This window comes from Bubalus kerabau, chromosome 4 (assembly GCF_029407905.1).
Source record: "Bubalus kerabau isolate K-KA32 ecotype Philippines breed swamp buffalo chromosome 4, PCC_UOA_SB_1v2, whole genome shotgun sequence".
Classification (NCBI taxonomy): Eukaryota; Metazoa; Chordata; class Mammalia; order Artiodactyla; family Bovidae; genus Bubalus; species Bubalus kerabau.
Genome location: NC_073627.1, coordinates 73421162 through 73446468, shown reverse-complemented (window position 1 = coordinate 73446468; position 25307 = coordinate 73421162). Strand labels below are relative to the sequence as shown.

General features: G+C 42.5%; 1 protein-coding gene across 2 annotated transcripts in view; it reads left to right on the top strand.

Moving 5' to 3' along the window:
- Positions 1 to 11288: 11288 nt before the first annotated feature.
- Positions 11289 to 25307, top strand: part of MTMR9 (myotubularin related protein 9) — a 77767-nt gene continuing 63748 nt past the window's right edge. The window contains exon 1 of one of the 2 annotated variants that reach the window (XM_055577706.1): positions 11289 to 11906. In XM_055577706.1, the coding sequence (XP_055433681.1) occupies positions 11725 to 11906 (182 nt within the window). In that variant the 5' untranslated portion in view covers positions 11289 to 11724. The remainder of the gene's footprint in view (positions 11907 to 25307) is intronic. The other variant, XM_055577707.1, reaches the window with a different exon arrangement.

The following is a 25307-nucleotide window of genomic DNA, read 5'->3' as shown; positions in this document are numbered from 1 at the left end:
CGTGGAGAGACAGCTACTCATCTTTGGATTCCGTTCTCATGGAGGTCATTACAGAGTGTTGAGAGAACTGGCCAGATGTGCCTAAGTGTTGGTTGAGTATCTCCTGTGTATGTGACAGTTTGATATTGTTCATCTCAACGTCCTAATTTCTCCTGCAATCAGAAGTTTGTTTCTCCGTTGCTCAGTCTGTTTGCTCTCTCCTGAATCAGTTCGTGATGTGCATTTTTAGGTATTTGCGGTGACTTTGACAGTGTTCTGATTCTGACTGACTTCACTTAATAGGATTACCCCTGGATAGAATGATGTTCGTGCAAAGGGCGTTCTTTCCTTCTTCTGCGTGGCTGAGTCTCTTTCCATCATGTTCACGGATCACTTCCTCTGGACTCGTGTGTCTGTGGACGTTCTGTGTGCTGCATGTGGCAATGTGTTGTAAATGGTGCTGCAGTGCCCGCGTGAGTCACTTGTCTCTTTGAAACCTGGGTTTCTCCAGATATACCCTTGGAGCTGGGTGGGCCACATCGCCTGGTTGCTGAGTTTTCACCTTGTCAGGGCACTCCTCTCCTGTTCTTTTTGTGGCTGTAACCATTTATGTGCCAGATGCAGCATAAAAGGCTTCCCCTTTTCTAATCAGCCTCTCCACCATTTCTTCTTTCCTGCCATTTTTTTTTTTTTTAATTTTCTCTCCCTAGACTTTTTGATGAGGGCCTTTCACACTGGAGCAAGTTGATCCCTCTCATTGTACTTTTCATTTGGATTGTGTCTTAGAATTCATGAGTTTGAGCAGGTTATCACAGGCCTTTTAAAACTCTCAAGGGTGGGAGTAGGATTTACCAGTTGAACTTGTCTCTTGCCTTGCTGGTGTCGGGCGAAATTGTATTTTCGATGTCTTGCGTTGTAAATTCTTTGAGAGTAGATATCCTTTGGAGCCCAGAAGTTACTAAATATCAGTGTCTCCTTGCCACATCTAATTGATATCACAGGATGTTAGGGTTTGTCTTTCTTACTTACGCACTGTCTAAGGTCATCTCTGGGTACATAAGTTACTAGGGATGTGATCAGATCCTTCCTTTGTCTGGCCCTGGCATATTCTGTATTTTGGGGGCTGCACCTCTTTCTCCATTCATCTGTCCATGCCATTTGGTACACTTCCCTGTCCTGGTTAGTGTACTCAAGGCTGCCGTGTGCGTTTGGGTGCCTGTATCTTTTGGAACTCTGGTTTTCAAACTGTGTCCTCTGTGGAGGAGGACTGCCTGATCATGGGCTGGCTGGCTTTCTGCTTTTTCAAGGCACCTGATGGCAGTGTCTTTAGTGCCTGTTCTGCACCAGCTCTCTGGGAGGGGTCCCCTTTCCTTGACCTCCCTCTTGGCTCTTCTTTCCTGTCAGTGTTCTGCTCATGGCCATTTGAGTGGTCCAGGTGATCTTTGGTCAGAGTTTGATTTGCACATCTATAATATTCGCCTTGGTGAGCATCCTTATTGGTGCTTTTTTGGCAGGTATGATTTCCAACCCAGCAGCCCTTGTGAATATGATGTTCCCAGAGCAATAGTTTTCAGGTTGCTGTCCAGCCATATGTCTAGAAGGAGGAAGGAGTCCTTCTTACCCAGTCCTGGTATGTTCTGCAGTCAGAGGTTTAGTGGAAGCTCTGCTTGAGGGTTGTAAAAGAGGCTGTTGTATTTGTTCAGCCCTGTCTGACTCTTTGCGGCCCCTTGGACTGCAGCACGCCAGGCTTCCTTCACTATGTCCTGCAGTTTGCTCAAACTCATGTCCAGTGAATCGGTAGTTCCATCTAACCATCTCATCCTCTTTCACCCCCTTCTCCTCCTGCCCACAGTCTTTCCCACCATCAGGGTCTTTTCCAGTGAGTTGGCTCTTCGCATTAGATGGCTGAAGTATTGGAGCTTCAGCTTCAGCATCAGTCCTTCCAGTGAATATTCAGGGATGATTTCCTTTAGGGTGGACTGGTTTGATCTCCTTGTTGTCCAAGGACCTCTCAAGAGTCTTCTCTTGCACCACAGTTCCAACACATGAATTCTTCTAAGCTTAACCTTCTTTATGGTCCAATTCTCACATCCGTACATGACTACTGTACATGTATATCCATACATCCATACATGACTACACATAGCTTTGACTGTACAGACCTTTGTCGATAAAGTAATGTCTCTGCTTTCTAATATGCTGTCTGGGTTTGTCACTGCTTTTTTTTTTTCCCAAGGAGCAATCATCTTTCAACTTGATGGCTGCAGCCACAGTGCACAGTGATTTTGGAGCTCAAGAAAATAAAGTCAGTCTGTGTTTGCATTTTTTTGTCCCCATCTATTTGCCATAAAGTGATGGGACCTGATGCCATGATCTTATTTTTTTGAATGTTGAATTTTAAGCCAGCTTTTTCACTCTCCTTTTTGACCTCATCAAGAGGTTCTTTATTTCCTCTTAGCTTCCTGCCACTCCAGTGTTGTCATCTGCATATCTGAGATTATTGATATTTCTCTCAGCAATCTTGATTCCAGCTTTAGCTTCTCCCATCTGTCATTTTGCGTGATATAGTCTACATGTAAATTAAAGAAGCAGGTTGTCTATATACAACTCTGATGTACTCCTTTTCAATTTTGAACCAGTTCATTGGTCTATATCCAGTTCTAACTGTTGCTTCTTGACCTGCATACAGGTTTCGCAGGAGGCAGATAAAGTGGTCTGGTGTTGCCAACTCTTTAAAAATTTTCCACAGTTTGTTGTGATCTACTCAGTCAAAGGCTTTGACATAGTCAATAAAGCAGAAGTAGGTGTTTTTCTGGAATTCCCTTACTTTTCCTATGATCTAACAGTTGTTCACGATTTAATCTCTGATTCCTCTGCGTTTTGTAAGTCCAGCTTATACATCTGGAAATTCTTGGTTCACATACTGTTGAAGCCTAACTTGAAGGATTTTGAGCATTACTTTGCTGGCATGTTAGATGAGTGCAATTGTGTGATAGTTTGAACATTCTTTGGCACTGCCCTTCTTTGAGATTGGAATGAAAACTGACATTTTTCCAGTTCTGTGGCCACTGCTGAGTTTTCCAAATTTGCTGGCATATTGAGTGCAGCACTTTCACAGTATCATTTTTTAGGATTTGACATAGCTCAGCTGGAATTCTATCACCTCCACTAGCTTTGTTCATAGTGATGCTTCCTAAGGCCCACTTGTGGTCACACTCCAGGATGTCTGGCTCAAGGTGAGTGATCACACCATCGTGGTTATCTGGGGCATTAAGATCTTTTTTGTATAGTCCTTCTGTGTCTTCTTGCCACCTCTTCTTAATATCTTCTGCTTCTGTTAGGTTCATACCATTTCTGTCCTTTATTGTGCCCATCTTTGCTTGAAGTGTTGCCTTGGTATCTCTCATTTTCTTAAAGAGATCTCTAGTCTTTGCCATTCTATATTTTTTCCTCTGTTTCTTTGCATTGTTCATTTAAGAAGACTTTCTTATCTCTTCTGTCTATACTCTGGAACTCTGCATTCAAATGGATATATCTTTCCTTTTCTCCTTTGCATTTCGCTTCTCTCTTCTCAGCTATCTGTAAGGCCTCCTCAGACAATCATTTTGCCTTCCTGCCTTTCCTTTTCTTGGAGATGGTTTTGATTACCGCCTCCTATACAATGTTTTGAACCTCTGTCTGTGTTTCATCAGGCACTCTGTCAGATCTAATCCCTTGAAGATTTTATTTAAGTCATATCTGAATGGCCTAGTGGTTTTTCTCTACTTTCTTCAATTTAAGCCTGAATTTTGCAGTGAGTTCATGATCTGAGCCACAGTCAGCTCCTGGTCTTTTTTCTGCTGACTGTATGGAGCTTCTCCTTCTTGGGCTGCAAAGAATATAATCAGTCTGATTTCAGTACTGACCATCTGCTGATGTCCATATGTAGAGTTGTCCCTTGTGTTGTTGGAAGAGGGTGTTTGCTATGACCAGAGAGTTTTCTTGGTAAAACTCTGTTAGCCTTTGCCCTGTTTCATTCTGTACTCCAAGGCCAATGTTGCCCGTTACTCATCTCTTGATTTCCTACTTTTGCATTCCAGTCCCCTAAGATGAAAAGGACATCTTTTTTTGGTGTTAATTCTAGATCTTGTAGGTCTTCATAGAACCATTCAACTTTAGCTTCTTTGGCATTCGTTTTCATAGCTGAATGGTCATTCCATTGTATACTGATACCTTGAGTTTATCCTTTCATCTGTTGCCAGACATTTGGTTGTTTTTCCAGTGTGCCATTTGTAAACAGTGGTGCTGTGATCATTGTTGTGCAAGCATGTTTTCCAGTTTGGGTTTCCGCAGGACCTGTGCTCAGCAGTGGTATGTCTAGATGGTCTGATGGCACTCTTCCTGATTTATTAACTAACCTCTGTACTCCTCTCTATCCAGCTCTACCAATTTACCTTTCCCCCAACGGTGTAGGAGGGTTCCCTTTGCTCCAGGCTGTGTCCAGCATTTTCTTCTTGGAGACTTGTTCATGATGACCCTTCTGAATGCTGTCAGGGGCAACCTCATTGGAGTTTTGATCTGCTGTTCTGTAATCATTAGGGATGAAGAACTTGTCTTCCTGTGCTTTGATTTAAAAGAGTATGAGTAAAGTGTAAGTTTACTACACAAAGATCATGGCATCCAGTCCCATCACTTCATGGCAAATAGATGGGGAGACAATAGAAACAGTGACAGACTTTATTTTGGGGGGGCTCCAGAATCACTGCAGATGGTGACTGCAGCCCTGAAATTAAAAGATGCTTGCTCCTTGGAAGAAAAGCTATGACAAACCTAGACAGCATGATAAAAAGCAGAGATGTTACTTTGCCAACAAAGGTCTGTGTAGTCAAGGCTATGGTTTTTCCAGTGGTCATGTATGGGTGTGAGAGTTGGACTATAAAAAAGCTGAGCACCAAAGAATTGATGTTTTTGAATTGTGGTGCTGGAGAAGACTCTTGAGAGTCCCTTGGACTGCAAGGAGATTAAACCAGTCAATCCTGAAGGAAATCAGTCCTGAATATTCAGTCCTGAATATTCATTGGAAGGACTGATGTTGAAGCTGAAACTCCAATACTTTGGCCACCTGATGCAAAGAACTGAGTCATTGGAAAAGACCCTGATGCTGGGAAAGATTGAAGGCAGGAGGAGAAGGGGACGACAGAGGATGAGATGGCTGTATGCCATCACTGACTCAATGCACATGAGTTTGAGTAGGCTCCATGAGTTGGTGATGGACAGGGAAGCCTGGTGTGCTGCAGTCCATGGGGTTGCAAAGAGTCAGACACGACTGAGTGACTGAACTGAACTGAAAGTGTAGGTTGGAAACTGGCTTCCTGAATGTGAGCCCCATGGTATTTCTTTATCCTTGACCTACCTGGGCCCATTTCTTGAGGGCAGGTGTCTTTGACATCCCCAGTTTGAAGTGTCCTGAAGCACAGGTTCTAAAGCTGCTGTTGTTATGTCAAGTGGCCACAAGGCGGCAGCACTTACTCATGGCCAGCTCTGGTTCCGCCTGCCTCGAGGGCTTAGGGAAAGCGGGGCTCCTGGGCTGTGAATGAGACTGGAATATGACAGCAAGTCACCCAAGGGCGTCCATCTCATTCCTTCTTCCTCCTTACACTTCAACCCTAGATTAATCTCAGCTACTGTAAATTCGAGGTCCTGAGGGTGCTATTCTAAGAAGGGGGTGACTCTAAGGAAAGAGGCTGGATCCAGGGTGGGATGCCCACCCTGCCTGAACTGGAGACCTGGGGTATTTTTAGACCCCTTTGAACGCAGACGTTCACATCCTTTTGGGTGCACCAGATATGTTTTAGGTGCAGGATGGACCCCCAGATCTGGAGATTGTGGTGCCATTCAGACAAGACCCCTGGAGAAGGGAATGGCAACCCACTCCAGTACTCTTGCCTGAAGAACCCCATAGACAGAGGAGCCTGGTGGGCTACAGTCCATGGGGTTGCACAGAGTCGGACATGACTGAACGACTAACACTTTCCCACTTTTCAGACAAGACCAGTTCAGTTCAGTTCAGTTGCTCAGTTGTGTCCGACTCTTTGCGACCCCATGAATCGCAGCATGCCAGGCCTCCCTGTCCATCACCAACTCCCGGAGTTCACTCAGACTCAGGTCCATCGAGTCAGTGATGCCATCCAACCATCTCATCCTCTGTCATCCCCTTCTCCTCCTGCCCCCAATCCCTCCCAGCATCAGAGTCTTTTCCAATGAGTCAACTCTTCGCATGAGGTGGCCAAAGTATTGGAGTTTCAGTTTCAACATCAGTCCTTCCAATGAACACCCAGGACTGATCTCCTTCAGAATGGACTGGTTGGATCTCCTTGCAGTCAAGGAACTCTCAAGAGTCTTCTCCAACACCACAGTTCAAAAGGATTAATTCTTCGGCGCTCAGCCTTCTTCACAGTCCAGCTCTCACATCCATACATGACCACAGGAAAAACCATAGCCTTGACTAGACGAACCTTTGTTGGCAAAGTAATGTCTCTGCTTTTGAATATGCTATCTAGGTTGGTCATAACTTTCCTTCCAAGGAGTAAGCGTCTTTTAATTTCATGGCTGCAGTCAAGACCAGGCATTCCAAATCAAAGAAGGGGATTATTTGCTGATACAGTCATCCCAGCTCCCTCAGCCCCACAGGCTTGCCCCCGAGTCTTCTCAGGCTCCAGAGATATGACAACAGTTTAGGCTCCTGAGGTTGCAGCAGAACACAGTAGGCATTTCTGTCTGTTTGGAGTGTTTTTCTTTATTTCCTTTTTATTTTTGAGGGGATATTGTCCCGGGTTCAATCCTTGGGTCGGGGAGATCCCACAGAGAAGGAAATGGCAACTCACTGCAGTATTCTTGTGGCGAAAATCCAATGGACAGAGGATCCAGGCAGGCTATGGTGAAGGGGATCACAATGGAGCCCACACTCAACTTGGAGAATTAAAAAAAAAGTGTTGCTTTTTTATGTTGTTTTAATTACATTTGTACAGCAAGAGGATGCACCTATACACGTATACTTATTCTCTTTTAGATTCTCTTCCCAGATAGCTTTTGACAGAGTATTCAGTAGAGTTCTCTCTGATCTAAGTAGGTTCTTGTTGATTCTTTATTTTATAAATATGGGTTTGTATATGTTCAGTCCAAAGTTTTATATGGCCCCTGAATTTGCCCTTTCCTAATCCTAAAGTTTTGGATTTTTGGTCCAGAGTCTCTCCCTTCTGAACATTAGTTCATTGCTCAGTATTTTTAGATTCCAGCTGGACATCTCTAGCTGTATCCACATTGCTGCAAATGGCATTATGCTGTTCATTTTCATAGCTGAGAATAATTCCATTCTATTTTGATACCAGGAGTCTTATCCCTTCATCTGTCATTGGTCATTTGGTTGTTTGCCCATTTTGCCATTTGTAAATAGTGGTGCCATGAATGTTGCTGTGCAAGCATATTTTCCAATTCGGATTTCTGGAGGATGGTGCCCAGAGGTGGTATGTCTAAATGGTCTGGTGGCACTCTTTCTGGTTTATTAACCAACCTCTGTGCTCTTCTCCATCTGGCTCTACCAATTTACGTATCCCCCAGCTGTGTAGGAGGGTTCCCTTTGCTCCAGGCTGTATCCAGGATTTTCCCCTTGGAAACTTGTTCATGATGACCCTTCTGGCAGCTGTCAGAGGCAACCTCGTTGCAGTTTTGATTTGCCTTCCTGTAATCATTGGGGATATAGAACTTGTCTCCCTGTGCTTTCTTTGAAAGAGTGTGAGTAAAGTGTAGGTTGGAAATAGGCTTCCTGAAAGTGGGCCCCGTTTGGAATTTTTATCCCTGACCTAGGGGGGGCTGGTTTTTTGAGGGCGGGTGTATTTTTACATCCCCAGAGGTCTTGTGAGTTTGAAGCACCCTGAAGCACAGTTTCACAAGTTTGAAGCTTTTCAGACCTGTTTCCACACAGATTTTCACATTCTTTAGGTGCACTGGTGTGCTCTAGGTTCATGATGGTCCACCGTGATCTTGAGGTTGTTTTGCCAATCAGAAGGGGCTAAGCACTATAGTCAAAGAGGGAATCATTTCCTGGTACATCCCTTTTAGGTCCTTCGGTGCCAGATCACTCCAGTCTTGTCTCCCAGCCTTATCAGGCTCGAGGGATATGAAAATAGCCCAGGGTCCCAAGGTTGCAGTGGAATATAGTAGACACCACTTTCCCTTTTAGATTTGACCCTTAGAGGACCAACGGTTCAGATCTAAAATTCTTTCCGTGCTTGGAGTTCAACCCAGAGAAGATGTAATTTTCTAATAGTTTCTAGTATTTCATAATAACAACACAAGATGATTTTGACAGCTTTTTGTTCATCAGCAAGAAGGTTTTATACATTTATGGAATGCTAAACATTTTTAAATGTAATTTCAGAACGGTCTTTTCATAGGCTTCCCCCTCAGGAAAACTGAAAGAAAAAGGTCTTGCCTTCCGTGAAGAGTTTTTCCCTACCTAAAGGACTTCCTTAAACTGGACAGGTGTCTAGGCTACACCCCTCTCAAATGATACCTTCTCCATAAAACCTTTCCCAATTCTTCGCTCTGGAGGATAATTTTCCCTTCTTCAATTGGTAGTTTTTATAATGAACCACACGGTGAAAGGACAACAAAAATTGCCAATTTGAAAAAAAGATGATAAATCATTTCCCCTCATGCTCTTTTGTCTGTTGGTTCCTACTTTTCTATTGTAGACAAGCAACAAAAATTGGACTTGCACCTTTAACTATCATAAAAGGCTTTGTCTTTAGCAGAGTTTTAGGTCATGTACATTTTAGGGAGGGCAAGGATAAGTGTTGACTGATCTGATAAGAATTCAGGCAGTTTATTTTGTCTTTGACTGCTCTGAGATTTAAGCCAGCTCACTGTTCTTAGGTACTACATGGTGAAGAGTTCAAAGCTTAACGAAGTGACACTAGACTGAAAAGGACTTAAACCTTTGCATATATTCCCTCTAATTCCCTATTTAGCATGAAAATGTTAGTTTAAAAATAGAAGGAGACACCAGGCGTGGAGAAATTACTGGAGCAAATTTCTGGCAGACTTTAGGTGTCTGAAAGTAGTTCAGTTAGATTGTATTTAGTGAGGACCAAAGCAGTAGTAACCAAAGCCCAATGCCTTGAATTTCATAGACCTAGACTGAAGTCGCTTCTGCTACAGATTAACCGTGTTTTAGGAAGTCACCTGAGTTTATGCATGGAATAGGATTAATTCATGACCCAGATAATCACGATGGTGTGATCACTTACTTAGAGCCAGACATCCTGGAATGTGAAGTCAAGTGGGCCTTTGGAAGCATCACTACGAACAAAGCTAGTGGCAGTGATGAATTCTAGTTGATCTATTTCAAATCCTGAAAGATGATGCTGTAAAAGTGCTGTATTCAATATGCCAGCAAATTTGAAAACTCAGCAGTGGCCACAGGACTGGAAAAGGGCAGGTTTCATTCCAATCCCTAAGAAAGGCAATGCCAAAGAATGCTCAAACTACCGCACAATTGCACTCATCTCACACGCTGGTAAAGTAATGCTCAAAATTCTCCAAGCCAGGCTTCAGCTATATGTGAACCGTGAACTTCCTGATGTTCAAGCTGGTTTTAGAAAAGGCAGAGGAACCAGAGATCAAATTGCCAACATCCGCTGGATCATCGAAAAAGCAAGAGAGTTCCAGAAAAGCATCTATTTCTGCTTTATGGACTATGCTAAAGCCTTTGACTGTGTGGATCACAATAAACTGTGGAAAATTCTGAAAGAGATGGGAATACCAGACCACCTGACCTGCCTCTTGAGAAACTTATATGCAGGTCAGGAAGCAACAGTTAGAACTGGACATGGAACAACAGACTGGTTCCAAATAGGAAAAGGAGTACGTCAAGGCTGTATATTGTCACCCTGTTTATTTAACTTATATGCAGAGCACATCATGAGAAATGATGGGCTGGAAGAAACACAAGCTGGAATCAAGATTGCCAGGAGAAATATCAATAACCTCAGATGTGCAGATGACACCACCCTTATGGCAGAAAGTGAAGAGGAACTCAAAAGCCTCTTGATGAAAGTGAAAGTGGAGAGTGAAAAAGTTGGCTTAAAGCTCAACATTCAGAAAATGAAGATCATGGCATCTGATCCCATCACTTCATGGCAAATAGATGGGGAAACAGTGGCTGACTTTATTTTCTGGGCTCCAAAATCACTGCAGCCATGAAATTAAAAGACGCTTACTCCTTGGAAGGAAAGTTATGACCAACCTAGACAGCATATTGAAAAGCAGAGACATTACTTTGTCAATAAAGGTCCCTGTAGTAAAGGCCATGGTTTTTCCAGCAGTCATGTATGGATGTGAGAGTTGGACTATAAGAAAGCTGAGCACTGAAGAACTGATGCTTTTGAACTGTGGTGTTGGAGAAGACTCTTGAGAGTCCCTTGACTGCAAGGAGATCCAACCAGTCCATGCTAAAAGAAATCAGTCCTGAGTGTTCATTGGAAGGACTGATGTTGAAGCTGAAACTCCAATACTTTGGCCACCTCATGAGAAGAGCTGACTCATTTGAAAAGACCCTGATGCTGGGAAAGATTGAAGGCAGGAGGAGAAGGGGACGACCAACAGAGGATGAGATGGTTGGATGGCATCACGGACTCAGTGGACATGAGTTTGAGTAAACTCCGGGAGTTGGTGATGGACAGGGAGGCCTGGCGAGCTGCAGTCCATGGGGTCGCAGAGAGTCGGACACGACTGAGCGACTGAACTGAATTGAGGATTAATTACTCCCTTTTCTGAGCATTGTATATATTTCTATCTAGGTTTTCTTATAGGCGTTTGTATGCTTTTCCTCTTTCTTGTTCAAGGTCACAGCACGTTCGCGCTCGCCCTCTGTAATTGTGCGTGTCCAGCCGGCTCCTCCCTTACATCTGGTCCCTTCTTTGTGGTCACAGTCACCGCCTCGATCCCAAATGTTCTCTCTTCACGGCGAAAGGATGAAAATCGCCAAAATTTACGGCAATCCCACTCGCCGAATAGGGATTACTGCTCAAGTGGAGGCAGGCAGGTCAGGGACCTCTTCTCGTCGTTCCTTTTTCTCCTGCATTTTCTCATATGGAATATTTGTAGGAGTAGCGGGCGCAGCAGTGGGTGCATGCAGGCAGAACTTTTTCTGGTAGGAACACAAATATTCGACTCCTGCTGTCCTTCCGGAGACATTCTCTTCGCACCTAGGTGGGGACCAATTTCTGAGTCGGACTGTCCCGTCTTTCCTGTTTTCAGTCCGTCGCTTCCGCCCGGAGTTGCTTTAAGTTCCCTCTGTGAGTGGCTACTTCCGCCAGGAGTCCTTAGCGTCTTGGACTTGGAAAGTGGCCCTGGGCGGCCTTCTCCTTCTTTCAGCCTGGCTACCCGAAGCCAGATCTCAAGGTGGAGGCGGCAGCGGCTGGGCCTGTCGCAGAGCGTTCTTTTTGCCCAAGTCCTGGGCCTGAGGTTACTTAGAGGTGCGGGAGAGGCGCCCAACCTGGCCCAGCCCGGGCCTTCCCCGGGCCAGTGATAGTGGCCAGAGGCCTCGCCGCGCCCACCCCAGCCTGGGGCGGGGCGCGGCCTCCGATCCCGGGTCCCGCCCCTACTGCCTGCTGGGCGCGGGATCGGTGCCTTCAGCCCAGGAGCGGTGGAACCGTTTTGCACCTCTGGGACTCCACAGTCCCCTGGCTCCGGCCGCTGGAGAACATGGAATTTGCTGAGCTGATCAAGACCCCTCGGGTGGATAATGTGGTGCTGCACCGACCTTTCTATCCGGCCGTCGAGGGGACCTTGTGTCTGACTGGCCACCACCTGATCCTCTCCTCCCGGCAGGACAACACAGAGGAGCTGTGGCTTCTCCATTCAAACATTGACGCCATCGACAAGAGGTGAGTGCTGGTCTCATGCATCCCCTGTTCTGCGCGCAACTCAGATGCTTGTCTGCGGAAACCCGTCCTAGCGTTTTCCTTGTGTCCCCTCGCCCAACCAGTCAGCAGAACGACCCTCGCTCTGGCCTAGACTGAGGGTTTGAGTTTTAGAAAGCTGAAACCATCCAGTTGAGATACCGGGTTTCCATTCAGTCTGATTGGGTTACCGTGTGGTTGTTACCGTGATTATCATTTTTGGTACATAACACTGTTTGGATGGATTTGCAACGTTTTCATTTTAAATTTCTTTTCCTTGCACCATCATATTCCTTGAATGTTAATTGCCCATCATAGTTCATGAAGTTGTGAGTGAATGTGATTACAAAGTCTTTACTTGCAACTTTTGAGGAAAACTGAAAAAATTCAGTATATAGTGTCTAAATTCCACAAACCCTTCTCCCCTCCTCTCGGAAATGTTCAGTTTATCATATTTCTCCTTGTTTCTTACCTTCTGGATCATCAATTTAAGACTTCCCATTTTGGAAGATTCAGTCAGTTCAGTTCAGTCGCTCAGTCGTTTCCAACTCTTTGCGACCCCATGAATCGCAGCATGCCAGGCCTCCCTGTCCATCACCAACTCCCGGAGTTCACTCAGACTCAGGTCCATCGAGTCAGTGATGCCATCCAGCCATCTCATCCTCTGTCGTCCCCTTCTGCTCCTGCCCCCAATCCCTCCCAGCATCAGAGTCTTTTCCAATGAGTCAACTCTTCGCATGAGGTGGCCAAAGTATTGGAGTTTCAGCTTCAACATCAGTCCTTCCAATGAACACCCAGGACTGATCTCCTTTAGAATGGACTGGGTGGATCTCCTTGCAGTCAAGGAACTCTCAAGAGTCTTCTCCAACACCACAGTTCAAAAGCATCAATTCTTCGGCACTCAGCTTTCTTCACAGTCCAACTCTCACATCCATACATGACCACTGGAAAAACCATAGCCTTGACTAGATGGACCTTTGTTGGCAAAGTAATGTCTCTGCTTTTGAATATGCTATCTGTGTTGGTCATAACTTTCCTTCCAAGGAATAAGCGTCTTTTGGAAGATTAGAATGTGTTTTATTTTCTTTACTCTCCTGTGCAAAGAACAGAATAGGCTCTTAAACAAAGGTATTAATTAATTGACTTTTTTTTTTTTTTTTTTTTTTGCACCGCAGGCTCTCTTTCCAGGGTAGTGTCTCAAGAGGCTAAAAGTTATAGTTCATCTGTAGTCAAAATTACCATTTCCCCAATGGTTTTGTGTACTTTAGCCAGAAGGTAATTTGGTCATCCAACTTACACTAAAGTGAAAATGAATGACCAAAGTTTTTTGGTTAGCTCTCAGGAGAATTTGGAGGTGAAGAAGATTCCCAAAGTGGTTATGCCTTAAAAGAAAATTATTTCTAGTAGGAAAAGTTAAACAATATGAGTGAAGTGATGATAGATTTATTTTCAAGCAGCAGACTCCTGTTTGACTCCTGAGATCACCTTCTCCTGTGTAAAAGTTTTAAGTGTTCCCTTTTTGCCTTCATTGTGGTGGTGGTTTAGTCAATCAAGTCCGGCTCTTACAACCCCGTGGACTGTAGACCACAGGCTCCTCTGTCCGTGAGATTTCTCAGACAGGAATACTGGAGTGGATTGCCATTTCCTTCTCCTGGGATCTTGCAGACCCAGGGATGGAGCCCTCATCTCCTGCATTGCAGGCAGGTTCTTTATAGCTGAGCCCCCAGGGCAGACCCCTTAGTCTGTCGTGTATGGCAGTCCTTGTCATTCTCTTTCCTGAACCCGTTTTACCAGTCAGTCCTCACTTTTTTTTTTTTTTTAGTTTGTTTTTGTATTGGGTTTTGAGAATTCTTCATTCTGCATACAAGCCCTTTATCAGATATTTTTGATTTGCAGATATTTTGTTTGCATTCTCACAATGCTTTTCAAAGAGCAAATGTTCTTAATTTTGATGAAATCCAATTTATCAAATGTGTCTTTTCTGGGTTGGTATTTTGATGTTGTAACTAAGAAACCTTTGTCTAATCCAAGGTCACAAAGACTTTTCTCCTATTTTTCTTTTTTTTATATATATGATATTATACATGTTTTAATGCCATTTTGGTTCATCCATGTCCTGCATTCTCTCACGTCTGTATTTTACTGACGATCTTCCTTCTGCCTGGAATGCTTGCGCCTCCCAAATTTGTTAAACATTCATTGACTGCCTTATGTTTCCGACATTTTGTAAAACATTAAAGACAGCACGATGAATAAAATATCGCTCTTGCCTTGCAGGAGGTTTACAGGCTATCATCCAGCCGTTATTCATCTATCAGTATTCAGTTTAACCATTTCAATCTGCCACCCGTTTCACACAACTAGAAGTAATCCTCCTCCCCTTGAAATCCTATAGCTCTTTATACCTCTTTCATAAATATTTGTTAAAATTTGTGTTTTGATAGTTATGTGTTAGCTCCTTGAAGCCAGGGCAGGAATTTGGTTAATATTTATCTCCATCAAAGCTCCTATCTGTGGCATGGGCAGATAGGCACTTAGGAGATAAAAGACTTAACCACTGAGTGGAGAGTGGTGACCCAGAATACAAATTAGAGTTGCTCCATGCCATCAACTCTTTTCTTTTTTATCTCTTCCTGTGGTTTGTTTTCTGTTTTGTCATTTCATATTTACCTACCATTTACCACATGCTGGGCCTGGTTGGGCTTAAATGAATGTTTAAGATAAGGACCTTTTAATCCTTAGAGAAAAGACAGATTGTACACACTTTTACCTGGGAAGCAGCATGATGTAATGGAAAGAGCGTGAGCTAGGTGGTAAGAGCCGAGTTTGTTGAGTTGTTGCTTTCAGAAAAGAGTTACTTACTTCCTTGTGTCTTGTGTATGGTGAGCGCTGCCTGGGCTGTGGACGTGCAGTGGTGGCTGAGACAGACGAGGAGCTTGTATACTGGGGAGGAGATGGACATTCAAATAAATCAACAAATAAATATGTAACAGCATCAGGTAGTAAGTGCCAGGAAGGAAAAAAAGGAAGATGTGAGGATGGAGAATGCCTGGAGGCAGTGTGTTTAGAAGGAATGTTCGAGAGGACAAGTGATTTTGAATTAATGAAGGGAGGAAGCCTGCACTGAGTATCGGAGGAAGGCACGTTCCAGCCAAGCTCCAGCCAAAGGGAATGCAAATATGGAGACTTGAGACAGGAGCACGCCTGGCATGTGGGAGGAAGAACAAAGAGGCCAGTGTGGCAGGAGGGCAGTGAGCATGGGGTAGGGCACGAGGGGCACTGGGCGACCACAGAAGCTGTGGTTGGAGGCATCAGCAGTGGCCAGATCATGTGCGGGCTGAGATGCCACTGTGATGGTTTTCATGGGAAGCCTTGCAGAGCTGAAAGCTAGAAAGTGTAGCAGTTGATAGATTTCTAGAAGATGATTCTGGTCATTGGCAGAAAATGGATGGTAGAAGAGCAAGAGTGGAAGCAGAAGGCCCAGGTAGACGGTTGGGTAGTTCAGGCAAAAGATGATGGTGACTTACAAGTGGAAGCAGAAATAGTGTGATCAACCGTGGTCAGGGTTGAGGTGTATTTTAATTAATTTGTTCATTTTGGGCCGCACTGGGTCTTCACTTGCCCGTGGGCTCCTCCTGGCTGCGGTGCCCTGGCTCCTCCTCACCGGGGCTTCCCCTGTTGTGGAGGGTGGGCTCTCGGGCACACGGGCTTCAGCAGCTGCAGCGCTTAGGGTTAGTTGCTCTGTGGCGCTTGGAATCTCCCCAGACCAAGTACGGAAACTGTCTCCTGCAGTGGAAGGCCGCTTCTTAACCACTGAACCACCAGGGAAGTCCTGGGTGTATTTCGAAGGTTTAGCTGCTGTGAATTTGTAAATGGATGCGAGAGGAAGAGCAGGAGTTAAACTGACTCCTTCAGTTCTGCCTCCCATTAGTTAGGTGTCCTTGCCGAACTGCTTAACTCCCCGAACCTCAGTGCTTTCACGCGAGGGAGAAAGCCCCTCTCATAACCAGTATATTTGAATGTTTGACATGCTTGTAGAATATGTTCGTGTACAGTGCTCACAGAATTTTGTTTAATCCCTTCTGCAGACAAGGTTGTACACAAGGTTTACAGTTATAGTTCTCTTTTATTTTTATGGTAGAAAGTTGAGTTACTCCTACTCGGTTGATGACTCATCATTTTCATGATTGGCTCATTACAAAGTCTTTTTTGTTTTTGTTGGTCTTCTTCAGCCCTAATTTTCTCTCTCTCCACTTTGTCCTCGAGCACTACAGGCAGCTATGTCAAGTGTTGCAACTTGTCCTCAGATACGCATATCACTATAAACTGTAGAGCACTGTTGTGGGTAGGTGTGCACATGTGTGTGTGTGTGAGTTTAATTTACCGAAGTAGGATTAGGTCGTAGATCTTGTTCTGTTTCTCAGCATTTTAACTCTACTCTTTTTCCAAGTTCTCTTCATATTGCTGTATGTACATCTGTCTCACTGCTTCTGATCTCAGTATTAAATTCCAGAGTGCCTGTGCTGTGCTGTGCTCAGTTGTGTCTGACTGTGACCCCATGGACGTAGCCCACCATCCAAAGTGCTTACTGCTGCTGCTAAGTCGCTTCAGTCGTGTCTGACTCTGTGCGACCCCAGAGACGGCAGCCCACCAGGCTCCCCCGTCCCTGGGATTCTCCAGGCAAGAACACTGGAGTGGGTTGCCATTTCCTTCTCCAGTGCTGGAAAGTGAAAAAATAAAGTGAAGTCGCTCAGTTGTATTCGACTCTTAGCGACCCCATGGACTGCAGCCTACCAGGCTCCTCCACCCATGGGATTTTCCAGGCAAGAGTACTGGAGTGGGGAGCCATCGCCTTCTCCGAAAGTGCCTGTGGTGGTTCACTTACCTCACCCCTAGATAATCTCCGGCTCCCTACAGTCTGACAGCTCTGGTAAACGTCCTCACTCAGGTCCCTTTAGAGTCTTCAGCTGAGTTTCCCTGAGACCTGCCTAGGGTGGGCTCAGCCAGAAAGCCGACGCGCGGGTGACCTCACAGAGGATGCCAGATGGCTCTCCAAAATGCCTGCTCCACTTTGCCCTCCCACCATGATTATTTCTACCGTGTTCCTACCAACATTTGGTATTGTTGCCCTTCAAGTTTTTCCAATATGATGACTGGGAAATGGTTTCTCTTTTGTTTTAATTTGTGCTTCTCTCTTTACCAGTGAGTAAGTATTTCTTAGTAGAGTGTGCATGCAGAGACTTGAGACAGGAGCATGGCTGGCATGTCAGAGGAAGAAGGAAGGCCAGTGTGGCAGGAGGGCAGTGCGCACAGGGAGATTGCAGAAACTGTGGTTGGCGGGATCAGCAGGGATGGTTTTCATGGGGAGCCTTGGAGAGCTGAAACCTTGCAAGTGTAGCAGTTGATAGACTTCTAGAAGATGATTTTGGTTGCTGGAAGAAAATAGACTGTAGAAGGGCAATGATTTGTTAGCAAATCATTAAAATTTTTTTTGCCTTTCTGTGGACTGCCTGTGAATTTCCTTGGCCCACTTTTAAAACCTGGGTTTTCTTTTTTTTTTTTCCCAGCCAGTTCCTTATATATTCTGTAGATATTAATTTTTCATCTTAGACATTACAAATATCCTCTCTATATATCTCACCCATTTGTTGACTCTTGGGTGGTGCCCTTTGTTAAAGAGAAGTCTTTGATTTTGATGCAAAATTTTTCAATATTTTGTGGTTTGTGCTTTTTAAGTGTTACTTAAGTCCTTCCTTATTTCAGGATTACTAGGATATTCTCCTAGATTTTCTTCCATATTAGCTTTATAGTTTTACCCTTCATTTTTAGATCTTTAATCCATTTGGATTCTATATTCATTACAAGTGTGATAAGAATCCAACTTTGTTTTTTTCCTCCATCCAGCAAGCCAGTTTTCCTAAAACCATCATCTAACAACCTATCCTTGACTGATTTTTTCATACATCATGTGCCTTTATGCATATAAGTATATGTAATATATAAAGCTTTGGCTTCGTCCCATAAGTTTTGTAATATTGTGTTTTTGTTTTCACATTTCTGTCTGTACTTTATAATTTCCCTTGTGATGTGTTCTTTGCTCTGTTGGTTATTTTAAAATGTATTAATTTTCACAATTTGAGAGCTTTTAATTGGAGTATAATTGCTTTACAATATTGTGTTAATTACTGCTGAACAACAGCATAAATCAGCTATCAGTTCAGTTCAGTCGCCCAGTCGTGTCCGACTCTTTGTGACCCCATGAATTGCAGCTATAAGCATCTGTGTGTCCCCTACCTCTTGAGCCTTCCTCTGCCCCCACCCTACACCTCGAGGTCTCGGCCGCGCACCGAGCTGAGCCCCTTGTGTTATCTGGCGGCTTCCTACCAGCTGTCTGCTCTGCACTGGCTGCACGTGTGGCGGTTGGACTCTTAGTTTGTCCTGCCCTCTCTTTCCCCTGTTGTGTCCAAAACTTCAGTCTCTACATCAGCATCTCTATCCCTGCCCTGCGAATAGGTACCATTTTTCTAGATTCTGCAGATATGCATTAACATGCAGTATTTGTTTTTCTCTTTTCTGACCTGCTTCACTCAGTATGACAGACTCTAGGCTCATCCACATCACTACGAATGACCCAGTTCCGCTCCTTTTTATGGCTGAGTGACACTCCACTGCATATACGCACACGTCTTTGTGCATTGCCCTGTTGGTGGACATCTAGGTTGCTTCTGGGTCCCGGCTATTGCAGATAGTGCTGCAGTGGACACTGGGGTACGTGTGTTTTTTTGAATTATGATTTTCTCAGGGTGTATGCCCAGGAGTGGGATTGCTGGGTCATATGGTAGTTTTATTCCTAGTTTCTTAAAGAACCTCCATACCGTTTTCCATAGTGGTTTTTATCAATTTACATTCCCATCAACAGGGCATCTACATCCTCTCCATTTATGGTTAGTAGATTTTTTGATTAATGGCCATTTTCACTGGTGTGTGGTAATACCTCATTACAGTTTTGATTTGCTTTTCTCTAATAATGAGTGATGCTGAGCATCTTTTCATGTGTTTGTTGGCCATCTGTATGTCTTCTTTGAAGAGACATCTACTTAAATTTTTTGCCCACTTTTTTATTGGGTTGTTTTTTTGAAACTGAGCTTTATAAACTACTTGTATATTTGGGGGATTAAGCCTTTATCAGTTGCTTTGTTTGCAGTTATTTTCTCCCATTCTGGGAATTGTCTTTTTGTCTTGTTTATGGTTTCCTTTGCTGTGCAAAAGCTTTTAAGTTTAATTAGATCCTATTTGTTTATTTTTGTTTTTATTTTCATTACTCTAGAAGGTGTGTATCAAGGGGATCTTGCTGTGATTTATGTCAAAGAGTGTTCTGCCTTTTTTTTTCCTCTAAGAGTTTTATAGTGTCTGGCCTTACATTTAGTTCTTTAATCCATTTTGATTTTATTTTTGAGTAGGGTTTTAGAAAGTGTTCTCATTTCATTGTTTTACATGTAGCTGTCCGGTTTTCCCAACACCATTTATTGAAGAGAAGGTCTTTCCTCCTTTGTATATTTTTGCCTCCTTTGTCAAGGATAAGGTGCCCATAGGCGCATGGGTTTATCTCTGGGCTTCCTGTTTATCTGCATTGATATTTCCGTTTTTGTGCTATTACTGTACTCTGTTGATTACTATAGCTTTGTAGTATAGTCTGAAGTCAGCAGGCTTGATTACTCCAGCTCTGTTTTTCTCTCTCAAGATTGCTTTGGCGCTTCAGGGTTTCCATACAAACTGTAAAATTTTCTGTTCTAGATCCGTGAAAAATCCCATTGGTAATTTGATAGTGATTGAATTGAATGTGTAGATTGCTTTGGGTAGTATAGTTATTTTCACAGTATTCTTCTAATCCAAGAACATGTGCTGTGTCTCCATCTGTTTGTGTCATCCTTGATTTCTTTTGTGAGCATCTTATACTTTTTTGTATACAGGCTTTTGTCTCCTTCAGATCAGATCAGATCAGATCAGTTGCTCAGTCGTGTCCAGCTCTTTGTGACCCCATGAATCGCAGCACGCCAGGCCTCCCTGTCCATCACCAACTCCCAGAGTTCACTTAGACTCATGTCCATCGAGTCAGTGATGCCATCCAGCCATCTCATCCTCTGTTGTCCCCTTCTCCTCTTGCCCCCAATCCCTCTCAGCATCAGAGTCTTTTCCAATGAGTCAACTCTTAGCATGACATGGCCAAAATACTGGAGTTTCAGCTTTAGCATCAGTCCTCCCAAAGAAATCCCAGGGCTGATCTCCTTTAGGATGGACTGGTTGGATCTCCTTGCAGTCCAAGGGACTCTCAAGAGTCTTCTCCAACACCACAGTTCAAAAGCATCAATTCTTCAGTGCTCAGCCTTCTTCACAGTCCAACTCTCACATCCATACATGACCATAGGAAAAACCATAGCCTTGACTAGACGAACCTTTGTTGGCAAAGTAATGTCTCTGCTTTTCAATATGCTATCTAGGTTGGTCATAACTTTCCTTCCAAGGAGTAAGCGTCTTTTAATTTCATGGCTGCAGTCACCATTTGCAGTGATTTTGGAGCCCAAAAAAATAAAGTCTGACACTGTTTCCACTGTTTCCCCATCTATTTCCCGTGAAGTGATGGGACCGGATGCCATGATCTTCATTTTCTAAATGTTGAGCTTTAAGCCAACTTTTTCACTCTCCACTTTCACCTTCATCAAGAGGCTTTTGAGTTCCTCTTCACTTTCTGCCATAGGGGTGGTGTCATCTACATATCTGAGGTTATTGATATTTCTCCTGGCAATCTTGATTCCAACTTGTGTTTCTTCCAGTCCAGCGTTTCTCATGATGTACTCTGCATAGAAGTTAAATAAGCAGGGTGACAATATACAGCCTTGACGTACTCCTTTTCCTATTTGGAACCAGTCTGTTGTTCCATGTCCAGTTCTAACTGTTGCTTCCTGACCTGCATACAGATTTCTCAAGAGGCAGGTCATGTGGTCTGGTATTGCCATCTCTTTCAGAATTTTCCACAGTTTATTGTGATCCACACAGTCAAAGGCTTTGGCATAGTCAATAAAGCAGAAATAGGTGCTTTTCTGGAACTCTCTTGCTTTTTTGATGATCCAGCGAATGTTGGCAATTTGATCTCTGGTTCCTCTGCCTTTTCTAAAACCAGCTTGAACATCTGGAACTTCACGGTTCATGTATTGCTGAAGCCTGGCTTGGAGAATTTTGAGCATTACTTTACTAGCGTGTGAGACAAGTGCAATTGTGAGGTAGTTTGAGCATTCTTTGGCATTGTCTTTCTTTGGGATTGGAATGAAAACTGACCTTTTCAAACAGTCCTGTGGCCACTGCTGAGTTTTCCAAATTTGCTGGCAAATTGAGTGCAGCACTTTCACAACATCATCTTTCAGGATTTGAAATAGCTCAACTGGAATTCCATCACCGCCATTAGCTTTGTTCATAGTGATGCTTTCTAAGGCCCACTTGACTTCACATTCCAGGATCTCTGGCTCTAGGTCAGTGATCACACCATCATGATTATCTGGGTCGTGAAGATCTTTTTTGTACAGTTCTTCTGTGTATTCTTGCCATCTCTTCTTAATATCTTCTGCTTCTCTTAGGTCCATACCATTTCTGTCCTTTATCAAGCCTATCTTTGCATGAAATGTTCCTTTGGTATCTCTGATTTTCTTGACGAGATCCCTAGTCTTTCCCATTCTGTTTTTTTTCTCTCTTTCTTTGCATTGATCGCTGAAGAAGGCTTTCTTATCTCTTCTTGCTATTCTTTGGAACTCTGCATTCAGATGTTTATATCTTTCCTTTTCTCCTTTGCTTTTCGCTTCTCTTCTTTTCACAGCTATTTGTAAGGCCTCCCCAGACAGCCATTTTGCTTTTTTGCATCTCTTTTCCTTAGGTAGGTTTATTCCTAGATATTTTATTCTTTTTGTTGCAATAATAAATGGGATTGTTCCCTTAATTTCTCTTTGTGAGCTTTCATTGTTAGTGTATAAGAATGCAAGGGATTTCTATGTATCAATTTTGTATCCTGTGACTGTATTAAATTCATTGATTAGCTGTAGTAGTTTTCTGGTGGCATCTTTAGGATTTTCTTTGTATAGTATCATGTCATTTGCAAACAATGACAGTTTTACTTCTTCTTTTTCAGTTTGTATTCTTTTTATTTCTCTTTGATTTCCATGGCTAGGACTTCCAAGACTATGTTATAATAGTGGCAAGAAGCCGTACTCTTTTGTCTTTCCTCATCTTAGGGGAAATGCTTTCAGTTTTTCACCATTGAGCAAGTTGTTTGCTGTGGATTTGTTGTATATGGCCTTTATTATGTTGAGGTAGACTCCCTCTATGCCCACTTTCTAGAGAGTTTTAATCATAACTGGGTGTTTAATTTTAATATCTTTCCCTGCATCTATCAAAATATTATCATATGGTTTTTATCTTTCAGTTTGTTAATATAGTATGTCACTTGGATTGATTCATGTGTATTGAAGAATCCTTGCAACCCTGAGATAAACCCCACTTGATCATGGTGTATGATCCTTTTTAATGTGATGTTGGATTCTGTTTGCTAGTATTTTGTTGAGGATTTTTGCATTTATGTTCATCAGTGATATTGGCCTATAATTTTCTTTTTTGTGTGTAATGTCTTTGGTTTCTGTATCAGGGGAATGGTGGCCTACTAGAATGAGTTTGGAAGTTTTCTTTTGTCTACAGTTTTTGGGAAGAGTTTAAGATGGATAGGTATTAGCTCTTCTTTAAATGTTTGATATTAAGAGAATTGTCCTGGGAAGCCATCTGGCCTTGTGCTTTTGTTTGTTGGGAGATTTTTGATCATAGTTTGTTTGTTTTTTTAATTATTAATTTGTCTCAATTGGGTCTTAGTTGCAGCATGTGGGATCTAGTTCTTGATAAGGGATCAAACCCCTGGCTGCCTGCATTGGGAGTGCGAGTCTTAACCCCTGGACCACCAGGGAAGTCCTGATCATAGTTTTTGATTTCAGTGCTTATGATTGATCTGTTCATATTTTCTCTTTCTGATTCAGTCTTAGAAGGTTGTACTTTTCTAAGAATTTATACATTTCTTCCCAGTTGTCCATATTGGCATATGATTGCTCAAAGTAGTCTCTTAGGATTCTTTGTATTTTGCAGTGTCAGTTGTAATCTCCTTTTTCATATTTCTAAGTTTACTGATTTGAGTCTTATTGCTTTTTTCTTAAGGTGTCTAGCTGATGGTTTATCTATTTTATCTTCTCAGAAAAACAGCTTTCAGTTTTATTGATCTTTGCTATTGTTTTCTTCATTTCTTTTCCATTTATTTCTGCCATAATCTTTGTGATTTCTTCCCTTCTACTAACTTTTTTTTGAGGGGGGGTTCTTCCTTTTCTGATTGCTTTAGGTGTAAAGATGTTTACTTGATATTTTTATTGAGGTAGGGTTGTATTCTATAAAATTCCCTCTTAAAACTGCTTTTTCTGCAGCCCATAGGTTTTGAGTCATCATGTTTTTGTTGTCATTTGTTTCACAGTACTTTTTTATTTCCTCTTTGATTTCATCAGTGATCTCTTGGTTATTTACAAGGATATTGTTTAGCCTTCATATGTTTGTTTGTTTTTTTACAGTTTTTTTTTTTTTCTGTAATTGATACCTAATCTCATAGCATTGTGGTTGGGAAAGATGCTTGATATGATTTCAGTTTTCTTAAATTGACTGAGGCTTGGGTTTTGTTACTCATTTCTGACTTCATCCCCTATGGTCAGAGAAACACTTTGTATAATGTTTATCTTTTTTTTGACCATGCTCTGTGGCTTGCAGGATCTTAGTTCCACCAGGGATTGAACCCATGCCCCCTGCAATGGAAGGGCAAAGTCTTAACCATTGGACTGTCAGGAAAGCCTCTATATCTGTCTTTTTAAATATCTTGAGATTTGATTTGTGGCCTAATATACAGTCTATCCTGGAAAATTTTCTCTGTGTGTGTGTATCCTGTTGGGTAGCGTGTGTATATCTGCTAGGTCTAGTTAGTTTAAAGTTAGCTTATTGTATTAAATCCTCTGTTTCCTTATATATATATCTGTTTGTTCTGTCCATTATTGTGAGTGAGGTATTAAGGTATCTATTATTGTAGAACTACTTCTCCATTTACTTCTGTCAGATTTTGCTTCATATATTTGATTTTCATTAGATGTGCAAATGTTTATAATTGTTAGACTTTCCTGTTGTATTGAACCTTTTATTAGTAGATAATGTCCCTTGTCTCTTATAATCATTTTTTATTTATAAACTATTCTTTCTAATATTAGTAAAGTCTTTCCTTGCTGTCTTTTGGTTGTTGTTTGCTTGGAATATCTTTTTCCACCATCCCTTCAATTTCAACTTGGCTATATCTTTGGATCACAGATGTGTCTCTTATGAGAGTACATAGTTGGATCATGTTTTTATCCATTCTGTCAGTATCTGTCCTTTAATTGAAGAGTTTAACCCTCTTGTATTTAGGTTAATTATTTGTCATTGTGCTATTTGTTCTGTATATGCCTTAAAGCTTTTTTGGTCCCTCATCTCCTATGTTAATGTCTTTTATTGTGTATAGTTGATTTTATGGTGATGAAATGTTTAAAATTTTTTCATTTACTTTTGTGTTTATTCTGTAGCTGTTTTCTTTATGGTTACCATGGGGAATAAATTTAACATCCTACAGTTAAAATACTCTTAATTTGAATCTATACCAACTTCACTTCAAAAAATACAAAAAGTCTACTCCTTTATAGCTCTGTCCCCATCCCTTTCCATGGATATCATAAAGTTATATCTTTATGCTTTGAGCCTGAGCATGTAATCTATTTCTTTAAAATGTTATTAGTCTCTTAAATCATGTATAAAATAAAACGTGCAGTTACAGGCCGTAGCTAGAGTAATACTAGCTTTATAACTGCCCATGTATTTACCTTTTGGAAACCTTATTTCTTCATACAGCTTCAAGTTACTGTCTAGCGCCCTTTCATTTCACTTTGCCGGACTCCCATGAGCGTTTCTTGTAGAGCAAGTCTAGTGGTCAGAGACTCCCACAGCTTTTCTTTACCTGGGAATGCCTTAACTTCTCCCTCACTTTTGAAGGACAGTTTTGCAGGCTATCAGATATGTAGTTGACAGTTTTTCCTTTAACACTTTGAATATATCAGCCAACTGTCTTCTGGGTCCCAAGTTCTTGAGTTCTTGTTGTGGGTCTCTTTGAGTTAATCTTACTTGGACTGCATTGAGCTTCTTGTTTATATTCACGTCTTTCATCAGATTTGAGAAATTTTCAGCCGTGGTTTTTGCAGATGTTCTCTCTGCCCTTCTCTGTCTTTTCTCTCTGTGACTCCCACT